The 19278-nt window shown below is 38.4% G+C and overlaps 1 protein-coding gene across 4 annotated transcripts in view; it reads right to left on the reverse strand.

The window, feature by feature from the left end:
• Positions 1–18664: 18664 nt before the first annotated feature.
• The window catches only part of TMEM87B (transmembrane protein 87B), a 73552-nt gene continuing 72938 nt past the window's right edge, over positions 18665–19278 (reverse strand). For all 4 annotated transcript variants that reach the window (XM_050753043.1, XM_050753046.1, XM_050753041.1 and 1 more), the window contains one exon: positions 18665–18794. In XM_050753043.1, coding sequence (XP_050609000.1) covers positions 18735–18794 — 60 coding nt within the window. In that variant the 3' untranslated portion in view covers positions 18665–18734. The remainder of the gene's footprint in view (positions 18795–19278) is intronic.

The following is a 19278-nucleotide window of genomic DNA, read 5'->3' on the forward strand; positions in this document are numbered from 1 at the left end:
GGATTACAGGCGTGAGCCACCATGCCCGGCCCTTATCAGCTATTTAATTCCTTTATTTCCCCTCTATTTAGTTTTCAAGAGAATATTCTTGAGTGTTGGGGGATTGGTTTGCTGGGGGTCAACACGTCTACAGAAAGTATTTTTTAAAAGTCTTTTGGTAAGATCAGTTGCCGTCCCCTGGGATCCATGCTCTGATACATTCATGTTCTCTGTGCAACATGGGCATGCAACACAAAATGGGAAGATTTGTTGTAGAAATCTGTGTTTAAGACCCCAGCAGAGGCCAGGTGAGGTGGTTCATGCCTATAATCACAGCACTTTGGGAGGCCGAGGCAGGTGGATCACTTGAGGTCAGGAGTTCGAGACCAGCCTGGCCAAGATGGTGAAACGCTGTCTCTACTAAAAGTACAAAAATTAGCCGGCTGTGGTAGCAGGCACCTGTAATCCCAGCTACCTGGCAGGCTGAGGCAAGAGAATCACTTGAACATAGGAGGCGGAGGTTGCAGTGAACTAAGATTGTGCCACTGCACTCTGGCCTGGGCAACAGAGTGAGACTCCGTCTCAAAAAAAAAAAAAAACAAAAAACAAAACAGGAGAAGCAAGATTCAGTCTGAAATCATCCTTCCAGAGCTGTCCTGGGGGCTCCTCTGGGTCCCCCATGGTGTCCCATACCATGTTGCACACCATTTTGGGTTCACGGACTTATTGATTCAGCTATGGCTGAGTCTTACTGTCAGCTCATTTGCAGCTGTTTCTCTCCCTTTTCATCCTTTACCCCACATTTCTCTGTGGTTCTAAATGTCATCAACCCCCACGAAGCACCTACAGAGGTCCCAGGAACAAAGCCCAGCATGTTAGCGTGACAGGACAATAGGGTAGAAACAGTGTAGGGAGAATGGTCTAGCAGGGGTGCAGTGACTTCATCCAATTCATTCATTACAAAAATATCTATCAAGTGCCAACTCTGGGCATGGCCCTGTGCCAGGCACTACATTACCACATTATATCTAGAGCTTTAGTCAGCAGAACTGTGCAGTCTTGTGCTGAACACTGAAGAGACTGTCTACTTTTTTTTTTTTTTTTTTTTTTTTTTTTTTGAGACGGAGTCTCGCTCTGTCGCCCAGGCTGGAGTGCAGTGGCGCGATCTCGGCTCACTGCAAGCTCCGCCTCCCGGGTTCACGCCATTCTCCTGCCTCAGCCTCCCGAGTAGCTGGGACTACAGGCGCCCACAACCGCGCCCGGCTAATTTTTTGTATTTTTAGTAGAGACGGGGTTTCACCGTGGTCTCGATCTCCTGACCTTGTGATCCGCCCGCCTCGGCCTCCCAAAGCGCTGGGATTACAGGCGTGAGCCACCGCGCCCGGCCGAGACTGTCTACTTATGTATGATATCAGGACTGCTAGTAGAAACCGTTCCCCCCAGAAAATCGTTTCCAATTTTATAAGATGAAAGCCTGTGGAAAAGCAGATTTCATTGTGCTGTGATTAAAGACCAAACACCAGTTAACATCTGCCAAAAGAAGCAAAACATTGAACATCCATGAATGCCATTCCACATGCCTTTGGAAGCAGCAGAGTGGTGGATGCAGTCAGGCACACACAGCCTTTGAAATCAGACATGCCTGGGCCAAATCTTACCCCCTTCTTGCCGCCAGTTTGAACTTGTAACTCTCTTAATCTTTACAGGCCTCAGTTTCCTGATTTATATATGAGAATACAAGTATTTATCAAATAGATTATGAGATTTCAAAATAATAAAGTGCCTAACACAATGCTGAGCATAAAGTAAGTGCTCAGTTAAAGGGACATTGCTTATACTGATGGTCCTTCATACAGGGACAACATAAGAAGGAAACAAACATGTCTTGAGCACCTACTGTAAACCGGTCACAAATGCTCTCATTTGTTCTCATGACAACCCAGTGAAATGGTTCCCATTGTTAATCCCATTTTATAGATTGTGCAACTGAGGCTTAGAATGCTTCAGTAGGTTGTCCAAGATCAAACTGAAATTGAGTAAATGCTAAGCAAAAAGAAAACCTGGATAACAGGTGTAAGTGCTAATTTTGCAACTTTTAAGTCTAAAATTATCTTTAAATAAATGTGTATGTACAATTTAATGTTTTCTTTCACTTTGTCAGTTATACATTATAGTTTTCGAGGAATTTTTAAATTTTATCCAATTTGCCAAATTTAGTGGCATAAAATAGATTTATTCACTTGTCTTTTTAATGGCTGTAGGATCTGTAGTGGTAGCCCTTCTTTTATTCCTAATATTGATGATTTGTGCTCTTTTCCCTTTTTTCTTAATTATTATAGCTAAACATTTATAAATTTTTTTTCTTCTCAAAGAGCCAAATTTTTGCTTTACTAATTTTCTCAAGTGTTTGTTTAAAATTTCATTGGTTTCTGCTCATATCTTTATTTGTTTCAATACTACCTAGAATTTGTTTTAATCAGGTGTGGTAAGACACATAGACATGAAAATGATTTCCATGAAGAAAGAAGTTTTTATCATACTCATAGTCTCCTAAGAACAAGAGGGATGGTATATCAAGCAGGATCACACAGGAAAATGCCAAGGTGAGATGAGCAGGCAGAGAGAGAGGAAAAGAGAGAGAGGAACTGTGGACAAGAGACTTTATTATGGTTTTCGCAGGAAGGAACAATTGAAACAAGGTAAGCAAGCTAAGCAGGTTTAGGATTGGATAGTTTGAATAGTTTGGATGGGCTCTAGGCTCTAGGGGTGGTCCCTAGTTGCCCAGTACTCAGCTTTGTAGTGTTTAGGGCAAAAGGATATCATACCAGATAAAAGGAAGCAAGCAGCAGTATGGACTTGGAGTTATTTGGTTTGCATATAAAATGCATGCTCTAGAGCAAGTCATTTACTATCTTTCAGAATTTGCAAACTGCAGAGGAGCAGCCCTTTCAGGTCATCAAGGCCCCAGATGCAAGAACATTGAAAATACAGAAAATAAGAAAATAAAGCTTATATTATATTATTGTTTTATTGCTTTCTCTTTCTTTGGGTTTACTCACTCAGCTATATTTTTCCTAGATTATCAAAATTGAAATAATTGTAATTGACTGTATACCTTTCTTCTTTCCTAATATGAGTGCTTGAAGTTATAGCACTCCCTCTAAATACTACTTTAGCTGCATACTGCAAATATTGATATATGGCTTTTTCATTTTCATGTAGTTCAAAATGCTTTCTAAATATTCTCATATTTTTTCTTTGATCCATGGGTTACTTAGAACTGTATGGTTTAATTTCCACATATTTGGTTTCTTTCCAGACATCTTATTATTTATTTATAATTTAACTCCACTGTGGTCAGAGAAGACACTATATAGTTTTCAGTTCTTTCTTTTCTTTTCTCTCTCTTTCTCTTTTTTCTTTTCTTTTTCCTTCCTTCCTTCTTTCCTTCCTTTTCTTTTTCTCCACTGTATGTTTTCAGTCTCCTCCTCCTCTTCTCCTTCTCCTTCTTCTTCTTCCTTTCTTCCTTGCCTTCCTTCCTTCCCTTTCCTTTCCTTTTTCTTTTTCTCCACTGTTTTCAGTCCTTCCTTCCTTCCCTCCTCCTCCTCCTCCTTCTTCTTTTCTTTCTCTTCCTTTCTCTCTTTCTTTCTTTTTTTGTTCTTTCCTTCTTTTTTTTGAGCCAGAGTCTCACTCTGTCACTGAGTGTGACTTTTTTACATAGCATATAATTGAGTCTTACCTTTTTATCCACTGTGAAAAATCTTTGCCTTTTAATTTGAGTGTTTGGTTTATTTAAATTTAATGTAATTATTGATATGGCTGAATTTAGGCCTACCATTTTATCATTCGTTTTCTATTTGTTTCCTTTGTTTGTTTACTTATTTATTTATTGAGACGGAATCTTGCTCTGTCTTCCAGACTGCAGTACAGTGGTGCGATCTCGGCTCACTGCAACCTCTGCCTCCCAGGTTCAAGTGATTCTCCTGCCTCAGCCTCCTGAGTAGCTGGGATTTCAGGTGCCCGCCACCACACCTGGCTAATTTTTGTATCTTTACTAGAGTCGGGGTTTCACCATGTTGGTCAGGCTGGTCTCAAACTCCTGACCTCAGGTGATTCACCCACCTCGGCCTCCCAAAGTGCTGGGATTACAGGCATGAGCCACTGCACTCGGCCAGTTCCCTCTGTTTTTTATTCCTCTGTTTTCCTTTTCTGCCTTTAGATTGATTGATTGAATTGTTTAAAATTTCATTTCAATTCTTTTATTGACTTTTAATGTATACCTCTGCATTATTATAATTGTTATAATTGTTTAATGTCTGCCACTGGATCACAATATACATTCTTAATTTATCGTAGTGTTTTTTAGGGTTAACAGTGTATACAGCATATAAAATGTAAGAAGGCCAGATGTGGTGACTCATGTCTGTAATCCCAGCACTTTGGGAGGCTGAGGCAGGTGGATCGCTTGAGGCCAGGAGTTCTGGACCAGCCTAGGCAAGATAGTGAGACCCTGTCTCTACAAAAGTAAAATGAAAAACATTAGCCAGGCATGGTGGTGTGTGCCTGCAGTCCCAGCTACTTGGAAGGCTGAGGCAGGAGGATCACTTGAACCTGAACAGTTGAGAGGGCAATGAGCCATGATAGTGCCACTACACTCCAGTCTGGGCAACAGAACAAGACCCTGTCTCAAAAAAAAAAAAAAAAGAAGTAAATAAGTAAATTAAATAAAATGTAAAAAGCTTGCAATCAAATGGGCCAATTACCAACTCCCGTCATTTATGCTATGGTGGTCATATGTATATTATGTCCGTATATTTTAAAACTCCATAGTGTAATATTATACTTTTTGCTTTAAATAGTCGTATGGGTTTTTAACAAATTTTTAGCAAGAATACTCATATATTTACAGATATAGTTACAATTTCTGGTGCTGTTCATTTTGTTTTGAAGACACAAGTTCCCTTCTGATATCATTTTCCTTCAGCATGAAAAACATTCATTAGCATACTTTGTATTGTATGGTTGCTAGCAACAAATTTTTAAAAATATGATTTATTTGAAAATGTCTTTATTTTGACTTTGTCCTTGAAGACTATTTTTGATAGATATAGAATTCTGGGTTGACTTTTTTTACATTCAGCACTTTAACAATGTCACTGACCTGTTCTCTAGCATCCATTCTTTCTGATGAGAGGTCAGATTCATTTCTGTCATTGTTCATTTGTACATGATATGCCATTTCTTCCCATTCATTGTGGTTTCAATATTATATTTGTGTCTTTGGATTTCTGCAGGTAAGGCATGCCTACAAGTACTTTTCTGCATATTCTGGTTGGAGTTCACTTAGCTTCTTGAATCTATACATTTGTGTCTTTCACCAAATTTAGGGAATTTCAGGCCATTATTTAATCATTTAATCTAGTAATTTTTCTCCTATGTTCTCTCCTTCCTGTCCTTTTAGGACTAGTTTTGCTTTAGAACTCTTACTGTTGTCCCACAAGTCCACAAGGCACTTTTCTTTCTTTTTTTTTTTCTTTGTGTATTTAAGGTTGAATATTTTCTATTGGTCTAGCTTTAAGTTCACTGACTCTTCTGTCACCTCAGTCTGTCACTAAACACATCCAGTGAATTTTTTATTCTATAAGTTGGTATCATATTTCCATTTTTTGTCATTGTTTTTGTTTTTTTAAAATATTGTTTTCTATTGAGATTTTCTATTTGGTTATTTATTATAAACTTTGTTTTCCCCTTTAGCTCCTTGGGCACAGTTATATCTGCAGTTTTAAAATCCTTTTTTTTTTTTTTTTTTTTTTTTTGGTCATTTACCATCTTGTGTGCTCTGAGGCTCAATAGCTATTGCTTGTCTTCTGAGTAGGGGTCATTTTTTCTGGTTTACTAGTATGCCTAGTTATTTGGGATTGTATCCAGGGATTGTTAACGATATGTTGTAGATGCTCCTTATTCTGTTGTGTTACCCTGAATATAACTTTTCTTTTTTTTTTTTTTTTTTTTTTTTTTTTTTTTTTTTTTTTGAGACGGAGTCTCGCTCTGTCACCCAGGCTGGAGTGTAGTGGCCGGATCTCAGCTCACTGCAAGCTCCGCCTCCCGGGTTCACGCCATTCTCCTGCCTCAGCCTCCCGAGTAGCTGGGACTACAGGCGCCGGCCACCTCGCCCGGCTAAGTTTTTGTATTTTTAGTAGAGACGGGGTTTCACTGTGTTAGCCAGGATGGTCTCGATCTCCTGACCTCGTGATCCGCCCGTCTCGGCCTCCCAAAGTGCTGGGATTACAGGCTTGAGCCACCGCGCCCAGCCCTGAATATAACTTTTCAAAATTGAGATATAATTCATTTACCACAAAATTGATCACATTATAGGGTATGACAGAGCGGCTTTTTAGTATATTCACAAAGTTGTGCCATCATCACAAATACTGAATTTAAGAACATTTTCATCATTCAAAAAAGATACCCTATGCCCATTAGCAGTCATTCCTCATTCTTTTATTCCTTTGGCACTATGAAACCGCTAATCTACTTTCTGTCTATGAATTTGCCTATTCTGGGCATTTTGTAAAAACAGAATAATAAAATATGGGGCTTTTGTGAGTGCTTTTCTTTCACTTAACGTGCTTCAAGAATCATCTATTTTGTCACATTTAATAGTATTTCATTGACTTTTATGGCTGAATAATATTCAATTGTATGGATATGTCATATTTGGGTTATCCATTCATCAACTGAATGGTTTGTTTACAATTTGTGGCTATTATGGTGAATCCTACAATGAGCATTCATGTACAAGTTTTTGTGTAGACACACTTGCATTTCTGTTAGGTATATACCTAGGAATGGTATTGCTGAGTCATATGGTAACTCTTTAATCATTTGATTAACTGCCAGACTGTTTTCCAAAGGGGCTGTACCATTTTACTTCCCACCAGCAGTGTAGAAGAGTTCCAGTTTCTCCATATTCTCATGAACACTGTTATTTTCCTTTTTTGTTATTTTTATTATGACAGCTATCTTAGTGGGTGTAAAGTGGTATCTTACTAAGGTCGTGATTTTCATTTTCTTGATTAGTAATGTCTAGAGCATCTTTTTATGTGCTTATTGGCCTGTCGTATATCTTCCTAAAATGTGTATTCAGAACCTTTGCCATGTTTTGGTTAGATTATTTGTCCTTTTATTATTGAGTTGAAGGAGTTCTTCATACAGTCTGGCTACAACTCAGATATATGACTTGCAAATAGTTTCTCCCATTCTGTGGGTTGATTTTCATTTTTTGATAGTGTCCTTTGAAACACAGAAGTTCTTAATTTTGATGAAGTCCAATCTATCTGTTTCTTTCTCTTCTTGCTTATGCTTTTGGTGTGAACTCTAAGAATAGTTTGTCAAATCTAAGGTCATGAAGATTTACCCATATGTTTTCTTCTTAGAGATGTATGGATCTAGCTCTCACATTTATGTCTTTGGTCCATTTTGAGTTAATTTTTGTATATATTCTCAGGTAGGGGTCCAGCTTCATTCTTTTGCATGTGGCTATGCAGTTGTCCCAGCACCATTTGTTAAAGAGACTGTCCTTTCTCCATTGAATGGTCTTGGCACTCTTGTTGAAAATCAACTGACCATAGATGTATGGGTTTATTTCTAGACTCTGAATTCAATTCCATTGATCTATATATCTATCCTTGTGCAATTACTGAACTGTCTTGATTATAGTTACTTTAAAGTAAGTTTTGAGATGTGTGAGTCCTTGTCTTAGCTCTTACTCAACATTATTTTGACTATTCTGGGTCCCTTGAAATTGCATATGAATTTTAAAGTCAGCTTCTCAATTTCTACAAAGAAGTTGGCGGGGATTCTCGTAAGGATTGCATTATCAGAATTAAGGTCAATTTGGAGAAGATTGCTGTCTTAACAGTGTTAAGTCTTCTGATCTATGAACATGGAATTTTTTCAATTCATTTATAGCTTATTTATTTTTTTCAACAATATTTTATGGTTTTTAGTGTATAAGTTTTGCACTTCCTTTGTCAGATTCATTCCTAAGTATTTTATTTTATTTTATGTATGTTAGAGATAGGATCTCACTCTATTGCCCAGGCTGGAGTGCAGTGGTGTGACCATAGCTCACTAAAACCTCCAAGTCCTGGGCTGAAGTGGTCCTCATGTCCTAGCCTCCTGAATACGTAGTACCACAAATGTCTATCGTCGTGCCTGGTTAATCTTTTTTTTGAGACAGAGTCTCTGTCACCCAGGCTGGAGTGCAGTGACGTGATCTTGGTTCACTGCAACCTCTGCTTCCAGCATTCAAGTGATTCTCCTGCCTCAGCCTCCTGGGTAGCTTGGATTACAGGAGCCCACCACCATGCCCAGCTAATTTTTGTATTTTTAGTAGAGACAGGGTTTCGCGATGTTGGCCAGGCTGGTCTCAAATGCCTTACCTCAAGTAATCCACACGCCTTGACTTCCCAAAGTGTCGAGTAATTCTTTTAATCTTTTAGTCTTTTGTAGGGTCCCTATGTTGTCCAGGCTGATCCTGAACTCCTGGCCTCAAGCGGTCCTCCTGCCTCAGCCTCTCAAAGTGTTAGGATTACAGGCATGAGCCATTGTATTTTGTTCTTTTTGATGCTATTGTAAATGGGTTTCTTACTTTCATTTTTGGATTATTCATTGCAACCTTAAGGAATATGATTGATTTTCATATGTCAATCTTGTATCCTGAAACCTTACAGAACTCATTATTGTTCTAATCGTTTTTTAGTGGTTTCCTTAGAGATTTTTATATACAAGATCATTAAATCTGCAAATAGAGATATTTTTATTTTTCCATTTCAATAACTTTTATTTCTTTTTCTTTCTTTCTTTCTTTTCTGATTTCCCTGGCTAGAAGCTCCAGTACAACGTTGAATAGAAGTGGTGAGAGATGACATTCCTGTCTTTTCCAGATCTTAGGGGGTGTCTTAGTCTGTTCAGCCTGTTATAACAAAATATCTTGGACTGCGAAATTTATAAACAACACAAATTTATTGCTCACAGCTCTGGGGGCTAGGAAGTCCAAGATCAAGGTGCCAGTAGATTCAGTGTCTGGTAAGAGCTTGGTCTGTGCCTCATAGATGGCAACTTCTTGTTGAATTCTCACATGGTGGAAGGGGCAAACAAGCTCCCTTGGGCCTCTTTGATAAGGGCAGTAATCAAATTCATTAGGATGCTACCATCATGACATAATCACTTTCTATAGGTCGCACCTCTTTTTATTTTTAATCATACTTTAAGTTCTGGGATACATGTGCAGAACGTGAAGGTTTGTTACATAGGTAGGTCGCACCTCTTAATACTATTCCACTGGGGATTAGGTTTCAATATATGAACTTGCAGGGGATACAAACATTCAGACCATAACTGGGGGAAAGCTTCTAGTCTTTTGCCATTTGGTATGACATTAAGTATGGGTTTTTTTTTTTTTTTTCTGTAGGTACCCTTTATAATGTTGAGGAGATCTCACTCTACCTCTAATTTGTTGGTAATTATTTTTTTTTAATCATGAAAGGTTATTTCATTTTGGCAAATGCTTTTTCTACAACTATTGAGATACTCATGGCATTTCTGAGTTTCTGTCCTATTCATATGATGTTTTACATTAATTAATTTTCAGGTGTTAAACCGTCTTTGCATTCCCAGGATAAATCCTGCTTGGTCCTGGTGTATAATTCTTTTCATATGTTGCTGGATTTGGTTTGCTGTATTTTGTTGAGAACATTTGCTTCCATATTCATGAAAGATACTGGTCTGTAGTTTTCTTGTGTTGTCTTTGGCCAATTTGAGCATCAGGATAATACTGACCTCGTAAAATGAGATGGGAATACAATTTCTTTTATTTTGGGGAAGAATTCATGAAGAATTGGTACTAATTATTCTTATTCTTTTTCTTCTTTCTTCTCCTCCTCCTTTTCCGTCTTCTCCTCCTCCCTCCTTCCCCTTCGTCCTCCTTCTTTTCCTCCTCCTTCTCCTCTTCCTCTTCTCCCTCTTTCTCCCTTCTCCTTCTCCTCCCTTCTCCTTTTTTTTGAGACAGGGTCTCACTCTGTTGCCCAGGCAGGAGTGCAGTAGTGTGATCACGGCTCACTGCAGCCTTGACCTCCTGGGCTCAAGCGATCTTCCTGTCTCATCCTCCTGAGTAGCTGGGACTACAGGTGTACACCACCATGCCTGGCTAAGTTTTTAATTTTTTTGTAGAGAAGGGATTTCACCATGTTGCCCAGGCTGGTCTCGAACTCCTGAGCTCAAGTGATGCACTTGCCTTGGCCTCCCAAAGTGCTAGGATTGCAGGCATAAGCCACTGCACCCAGGCTAATTCTCCTTTAAATGTTTAGTAGAGTTCAATGGTGAAGTCATCTGGGCCTTGACTTTTCTTTGTAGGTAGTTTTAACAAATTACTAATTGAATCTTATCACTTATTATGAGTCTATTCAGATTGCCTATTTATTCTTGAGTCAGTTTTGGTAGTTTTTATCTTCCTAGGAATTTGTCCATTTCATGTAAGTTGTTTTACTGACAGTGTTATTCATTATATTCCCATATTCCCTCTCTTTACTTTTTTTTTTTTTTTTTTTTTTTTCTTTGTTTTCTGTATGTCTTTTTTTTTTGTTCCTCCACTGTTGTCTCCTCTTTTGTTCAAAAAAATTAGTAGTTTACCATTTTAATTCCTTTCCCATTTCTTTTACTACATTTTTTAAAAGTTATTTTCTTAGTGTTGTCTTGTGGTTTACCAATAATGCCTTAATTTATTTTATTTTATTTTTTTGAGACAGAATTTCACTCTGTTGCCCAGGCTGGAGTGCCGTGGCACAGTCTCAGCTCACTGCAACCTCCACCTCCTGGATTCAAGCAATTCTCCTGCCTCAGCCTCCTGAGTAGCTGGGATTACAGGTGCCCACCACCACGCCTGGCTAATTTTTGTATATGTAGTAGAGACAGGGTTTCACCATGTTGCCCAGGCTGGTCTCGAACTCGTGACCTCAGGTGATCTGCCCACCTCAGTCTCCCAAAGTACTCGGATTACAGACGTGAGCCACTGCACCTGGCCTACTTTAGTATTTCTTGCAGGGCAAAACTACTAACAAATTCAGTTTTTATCTCAAGTGTCTATATTTTTATTCATGTTGAATAGTTTGCTTGGATATAGAATTCTTGACTGACATTTGGTTTTTCTTTCAGTACTTTAAATATATTATCCCATTGCCTTCTTACCACCATGGTTTCTGAGGGGGAAAAAAATAGTTGTTAATGTTACAGAGGATTTTTACTATGCAATGAGTCACTTCTCTCTTGTTGCTTTCAAAACTCCATCTTTGGTTTTGGTTTTCCATCATTTGATTATGATGTTTCAGTACAGATCTCTCTGAGTTTATCTTATTTGGAGTTTGCTAATCTTTCTGCTTAGGTAGACTGTTTTTCTGTCAAGTTTCAAAAGTTTTCAACCACTATTTCTTCAAATATTTTTCTTCCTCTCTTTTCTTCTTTTGGTACTCTCACTATGTGTGTGTCTGTATGCTTGAGGTTGTTCCACAGGTCTCTGAAACTCTGTTGATTTTTCTTCATTCTATCTTCTTTTTGTTCCTCACACTGAATAATCTCAATTGACCTATATTCAGATTCACTGATTTTCTTCTACCTGCTCAGATCTGCTCTTGAGCACCCTCTAATAAATTTTTTGTCTCAGTTATTGTACTTTTCAAGATAAGAATTTTCATTTGGTTCATTTTTATCATTGCTATCTCTATTGACATTATTTGGTCAAACATCATTCTCATACTTTTGTTGTTTATACTTTTTTAGCTCATTGAATATTGATAAAACAGCTTACAGTTTTTGTCTAGTAAGTCAAACATCTGGTCTTTCTCAGGAACATTTTGTTTTGATGCTCTTTTTTTTCTTGTGAGAGATACACTCTCATTTCTTTGCTTATGTCATCATTTTTTGGTAAAGACTAGACATTTTAAGTAATATAATGTGGTAACTCTGAAAACCATTCTTTCCCCTTCGATGGTTTGCTGTTGTTACTACTTGTTGTAGTGGTTGTTTAGTGACTTCTCTAAACCAATTCCGTAAAGGCCGTATATTTTGTAGTATGTGGTCACTAAAGTCTCTACTCAGTTATGTAATGGTTAGCCAATTATTGGACAGAGACTTTCTTAACCTCTTGGAACTAGTAAATCTCCCAGTCTTTGCCACAGTGCTTGTGTGTATGGTGGGGCATACCTTCAGCACTCATTCAGGCAGTTTACAACTAACTCTGCCTTAGCCTTCACTTCTTGTTTGTGGTCTTCACTGAGCATGCACAGAGGCCTATGCATGCATGTGACCTTTTAGATTCCCATAAGTATGTTGAAGGTTTTTCAATGGCCTTATAGTCACCTCATTCTTTAGATTTTCCTTTTAAGGTTTTTGGTCAGTCTACCATCTGCTTTGAGTGTTATTTTTTTTTTTTTGCTTTAGGCAGCTGTGACATTAAAAAACATGCCTGTGAATACTTTTAATAAGCATTCCCTGGAAAGAGACATTTAGCACTGGGAAAGCTGTGACTCAGGTCAAATAAGGACAAGCCTTTCAAGCAGACTCCACTGAACCCCAAGAAAATCTCCACTTATCAAATGAAGAAACAGAGAACTGGAATTATGACCATGTAGAGACAAGAATCTGGAAGCTGAAAAGACAGACAATGAAGTCAAATGAAATGACGTAGCAAGGGGTAACCAAAGCATATAAAATGTATTTCAAGTTTTGATGCCCAGTCCAACCCTTCTGTGGCATCTTTTTCCCCCTGACAATAAGGACCAGTGGTGAGAAAAACAAACTAGGAGGCAGTCTTCGACCCTGGTGTGAGGGAACTGTAGCCAGTGAAGCTTTCCTGGTCCTCCATTTTCTCATTTATAAAATGCTCTTAAAGGCCCTTTCCAGCTTTAAAGTTTTAAAGTATACCAAGATAATGGTTTTTCCAGGGCAGTGCTGTGTGAATTATTTTTAATTTTTTTTTCATCCCCAAGTTTGTTTAGTGGCATTTGGTAAGTAAATTTATAAAAACTGTAAAGGGAAGAATTAGAGAAAAGATTAGAACACTTCAAGAGACATTACTTTGGCACCACCTGCTGGATAGCTTTCACATTTTTTCCTGTGCATAAACTTCCATTGCAGCTTCCTGTTACTTTTTCAAAATGATTTTAAGAAAATACTGTCAAAATTATTTACATCTGAATTCAGATATAAATGAGGTCAGCCTCCGACCAGATGTAAATATCAGGTCAGTCTCTGTTAATGTAGCTGTGAATTCCCTATCACTTAAGGGGCACAGAACTTGCCCTGGGTAACTTCATTTTAACACAAGTGAATCAATCCTGGAAGGTGTTTGAATTTCACATGCTGTTTGTTTCAGTTGAGTCTCAGTCACGCCTCAATCACTGCTGTACCTTTCATGTTAACCTTAGCTGTCTCCTGAAGGCTATGCACCAGGCACTGTAGATACATTATTTTACTTAACCTTCTCTAACAAGCAAACAGCACTTTGTCAACCAAACTCCTCTCTCCTCAGGACTTCGAGGACATTAATTCCAGGATGATTCCCACCAGTATTATACCAGCCTTGCCACCTGCCTGCCAAGAGGGTAAACTGTCAAATTATTTGACCTCTCTCTCAGTTTTCTAATCTACAAACCAAGGGAAATTATACCTCATTGGCTACTGTGAGAATACAGTGGTTACCAAAGCCTGGCACTCTGCAAGTGCTCCCACGTCTCCCAAAATTGTCATCACTCTTATGACAACAGCCCTTCCTTTCCCTCTGGGACCACTCATCTTGTCCCTCTCACTCCTCATCTGTCAAAGCTGGGAGAATGTCCATGAAGAAAATTCCCCATGTCCCATCTACTAACAGCAAGATGGATTTCTTTTTTAATTAATAAGATTAAGCTGTGGCCCAAGAACACATTTCTCTAGATTTTCTGATATCTAGCCTAATTAAGGCACGATTATTTTTACATAGTTAAGCTGAATATGTTTACCTTAGAAAATCAGGGGTAAAAATGAGGCCCCAGGGTATGGTGGGTCCACCAGATGGAAATAAATCCCGGGTGTCTGAGGACCCTGTGGAGGAGGGTGGCCCTCCCCACCGCTATACCTACTGCAGAATGGTCACATGAGCAAGAAATAAACTATTTGTCTTATGTTTTTGAAAGGTTAAAATCAAGCTGTGACCACAGCGTAGCTAAGCCTCAACACTAACCATGTGTGCCACTCCAGTGCTTTTCTACTCGATCCTTTCTTTTTTTTTTTTTTTTTTTTTTTGAGACGGTGGAGTGCAGTGGCCGGATCTCAGCTCACTGCAAGCTCCGCCTCCCGGGTTCACGCCATTCTCCTGCCTCAGCCTCCCGAGTAGCTGGGACTACAGGCGCCCGCCACCGCGCCCGGCTCGTTTTTTGTATTTTTTAGTAGAGACGGGGTTTCACTGTGTTAGCCAGGATGGTCTCGATCTGCTGACCTCGTGATCCGCCCGTCTCGGCCTCCCAAAGTGCTGGGATTACAGGCTTGAGCCACCGCGCCCGGCCTACTTTTTTTTTTTAAATTATCTTTATTTCAAAATAATCATTAAGTTATAGAAAAGTTGGAAGATATAATGCATTTTTTCTGAACCATGAGAGTAAGTCGCTCTACCTTATTTTTACATAGACAAGCATTCACATACGTGCCGCTGCATCAGTTCTTATAAGTTTTTTTATAAATTCTTCATAATTTAACGGCTAGACAATATCCCATAAAGTAGCTGGTTAAACCATAATTCACTTAACTATGATATTGTTTATCTCTAATTTTATTTCTACTTTAATGTTATAATAAACACTTTATTCTGTATTTTGAATCATTTTTTTAAAACAACACCAGAATTGACAGTATTCAAAGGTTATAAACACATTGTTGAACTTTTCACAAAAAAGGAATGAATTATATTACCATCACGAATAAGGGTGCTCATTTCATCAGACTTTGAAAGCAAAGGGATTTTACAAATACACCCCAGTATAAACTTAGGTTAATTTGATTTTTTAAACTATCCCCTATCTTTTGTTTTGCATTTCTTTACTACCACTGAGGTTGAACACTGTTCCATGTTTGATTAGCTGTGCCTCCTGTTTTAAGAATTTTATGTCCTGCCAGCTACTGGAGTCTATATAATATGTCTGTATGTCCTACAGATTTATATAACCTAGCACCAATAAATATTATCAAGAATCATTCAAAATTTCAGAGCATTTTTATTAAAAGAACAAAATATTAAGGCACAAAATACATCAATTTTTCAAATGAAAACCCTTCAAATAGTTATGTCCTACATTCAACGAAACTTCTTCCAAATTACAGAATAATTTAACTTTTTAAAATAGAAAAATACAACTTCTTAAACTCCTAAAATTTCTCCCCAAATAAATGAATGTTTCCTAGTTTTAAAGAAGTTTCTTCATGCAGTACTGAGCTCCAATATTATAATGTACGCTTCCTTAAAAATCTAGTTTTGCCACTTATATACATTCAATATGTTTAACCAGTATGTTAACCTTCTTCTAAGGCTTCGTATTTTGTATTGCTTATTACATGCTTTGATCACACAAAGACACAAGTACCAGAACTAATGATTATAAATCTAGCATAGCATCTGTCAACTTTAGTCATGTACAGCCTAGTGCAACAAACTCAAATGTTTTTTAAAAAAAGGATATATAAATCAAAATGTATATGTACATTTTTTATACTTTCAGCTTGACAGTATAGTAGTGTAAACATTGTACTGTAATACAAGGGGAAAAAGTGGTATTTTCTACAGGATGTGTAAGTTAAAATACTATTTTCTTTACAAGAAAAATATGGGAACCTTCTATCATCTCTCAAGCTTAAAAAATTCACATATTCACGTTTTTCCTTATTTTTGCAATAAAATTAATTGCTGTCTAAAGCAGATATTTAAATACTAATCTAAATCAAATCATGAAAATTCCCTTTTAAGCAAATCTCACACATCATATGAATCTAATATGAATGGCATAACTAGAACACTTAGGCATTTTGCCTAGAAAAACATCAAACCAGACCCGTATCCTCAGATTCCCTCACTAACAGGGAGACTCATCCTGATGGGGGCATGCTAAAAGTAAACTGATTTGAGTGCCTCAGAGGACCTGATGGCCAGCTTCAGGAAACTTTGAGCAGAAGCAGGGATGATGAGCTGCTCAATACCCCTAGGTATAACTTCTCCTGATGTTCGTCCTGTGACCTATGGCACTAGAGCACCCCTCTTGCGTATGTGAGGGGCCTAAGAAGGCCCTTCATAGAAATACTCGATCCAGGTTGTCAGCCATCAAGAGATGGCACAAATATTACTGAAGGTGACAGATAGCACATGCCCTTCTAGAAACAGTATTTGTGATGAGGCTACTAGGAGGGAATTCTGCTTTCTCTGGATGGAAGAAAAGTTTGCACCGCAGCCTGTAGCTGAGCTACAGAGGTAGCATCATTTGTCCCACCAGCTGTAGAAAGAGGTTTTGGTAAACATTACTGAGGTTCTGTCAGACGCAGTTTCCCTTATTATCATACTCACCATTAACTCCTCACTCCCACTCTACCAGATTTGCAGCTCCTACTGCCTGCAGGCCCAGTATTCCACATTTTAAAATTCAACTAGAGCCACATAATGAATAGGGGGTCAATCTGTCTCAAAACTTGGGGAGTGGGGTATTAGAGAAAAATGTTACTGGGCTAAGGGGAGAATACAACAGAATATAAATGCTGGGAACTGTAGAGGGTGGGAACCCTTTACTGCAGCAGAAACTGAAACAAGAAACGGAATTCACAATTGTTAAATTAGACTTTTTTTTCTCCCTAGGAAGGATATCCCAAAGCAAGGGCATCCTGAAAAGCATGATTTTCTCAGTAATGTTTGCCAACACTGTTCACTTTCCACATGGTCACGACTGAAAACCCATTTGCCAATATCTTTCAAGAGATACGACTACCAGAAATAGATCTTCTTTACTACCCTCTCTGAAATGAGTAAACAAGAGATAAATTCAGAAGGTAGGCTTTTGAAAAAAAAAAAAAAAAATTTGCTTGCGGCTTCACAGTGAAAAAAATTGGAGTGTTTGTGCCGGTTAAGATTTTAATATTTTCTTAATCAAAATTCTCTGAAGTCATTCTCAGTTTACAAGGTTAGAACTCCTTCAGAGACAAGACATACAAGATTCTAGATTTAATTACTATTCTGTATGTCCACTAGCCCCTGTATCTTTGGTCATGAAAGCAGCAAAACATTCACATTTTCATCATACTACATTCAATTGCCTTTCAAGTTTAGAACATTCTACATTTTAAAAACAGATATTAAAGTAAAAGATTTCATATTACACATTACAAATATACGATGTAACGAAATAAGGTACAAAACATGGTTGAAGGTTAAGAAACTATAAAATCAACAGTGATGTGGCATGCAAATAAATATATGTTTTTATTATGAAACGTAATATGCCAAGATTATGTAAAAGATACAGTTCTAATTTCCACAAAGTTCACCGGTAATGGGTCTCCCAGCTTGCCAGGTAGGAAGTGCTTTGGGGGAGCCATGTGGCCACCAGCCACCCCAGCAGACTCAGCAGCATCACGCGTACACATGGCCTGAGTGAGGGACAATGAGGGTAATTCTTTGGTAGTGACCCTCAAGACATTTCTCTGTGTACGTGTGTTCCCCTGAGCTCAGAGAAGACCTAACTCCATGATTTGATGTGCATGATGAGACTCAAACAAGGGCTTTGTACAGATTTTTATAAAGCCGGGGGGGGGGGAACCTATAAATACACCTATATTCAAACATTAACTGTTTTACTTAATATCAAATCACTTCAGTACAAATGTCAAAGAAAAGTACTATTGCATCTAGTAAACCCAAGACATAGAGACACGGATATACTATACTCCAGAAAATCACAATATCTACCTCAAAGGTGACTACAAAAAAGACCAAGGGTATTCATTAAAAAGCCTTTTTCTGTAATCTGGAATTGTCATATGTTCCAGAGAAAAGAGAGAGAACCCAAACCCACAGGCCTGCCGCCTGTAAGCTAAGAGGCATCTGTGCAGATCTTTCTCATAATACTTTCCTCAGGTTATTTCCAAATCCGATTTATTGGATATTCAACTGACACTCAAGAGTCAGCTTTAAAAGGACTGCAGAACCCACCTACCACCTGAATTCTTCATTTTGATACACACGCTTCCAAGATAACACAATAAAAATTTGTTATGCAGTATCAAAACAAAGCTCGCGGCCGGGCGCGGTGGCTCACGCCTGTAATCCCTGCACTTTGGGAGGCCGAGGCGGGCGGATCACGAGGTCAGGAGATCGAGACCATCCTGGCTAACACGGTGAAACCCCGTCTCTACTAAAAAAAAATACAAAAAACTAGCCGGGCGCGGTTGTGGGCGCCTGTAGTCCCAGCTACTCGGAGGCTGAGGCGGGAGAATGGCGCGAACCTGGGAGGCGGAGCTTGCAATGAGCCGAGATGGCGCCACTGCACTCCAGCCTGGGCGACAGAGTGAAGACTCCGCCTCAAAAAAAAAACACAAAAAAAACACAAAAAAACAAAAAACAAAGCTCGCTTTCAGTCTTGATGAAGGATAGTCCTTCAGACTTAACTACATTTCACTTATATGGGTTCCAATCACATTATCTTTTCTGAAGAGAACATTTTTTCAGCCAGTTCAGATCTGGTCATGATTTCCTAAAGAAAAAAAAAGAAGATATGTATCAACATGTTGATGCTACTTCCAGAATCCTAACAAAAAATTTCTAATCTTTCAACAGCCACATTTAGGGGAAGTAAATATATTCCACAATATACATGGAAATATCAGATACAGAAAATAAAAGGCCAAGTACAGTGACTCATGCCTGTAATCTCAGCACTTTGGGAGGCCGAGGCGGGAAGATTGCTTGATGCTAGGAGTTTGGGACCGGCCTGGGCAACCCAGTGAGACCTCATCCTTACAAAAAATTTAAAAATTAAAAAATAACCATATAATCTATACTCTCCAATAATGTATAGTCAGTTATCTGCTGCGAAGTTCAGAAAACTTCAACTTCCTGCTATCTAGAAAACATGTCAAGTTCAGAATCTCCAGTGAGAGGCAGGAATGGAGCTAAAATGGATTTCTTAGGCCTAGCTCATCTAGAGATTTGCCTCACTTTACTAAATTAGTGTATTA

This window comes from Macaca thibetana, chromosome 13, assembly GCF_024542745.1.
Source record: "Macaca thibetana thibetana isolate TM-01 chromosome 13, ASM2454274v1, whole genome shotgun sequence".
In the NCBI taxonomy this organism is placed as follows: domain Eukaryota; kingdom Metazoa; phylum Chordata; class Mammalia; order Primates; family Cercopithecidae; genus Macaca; species Macaca thibetana.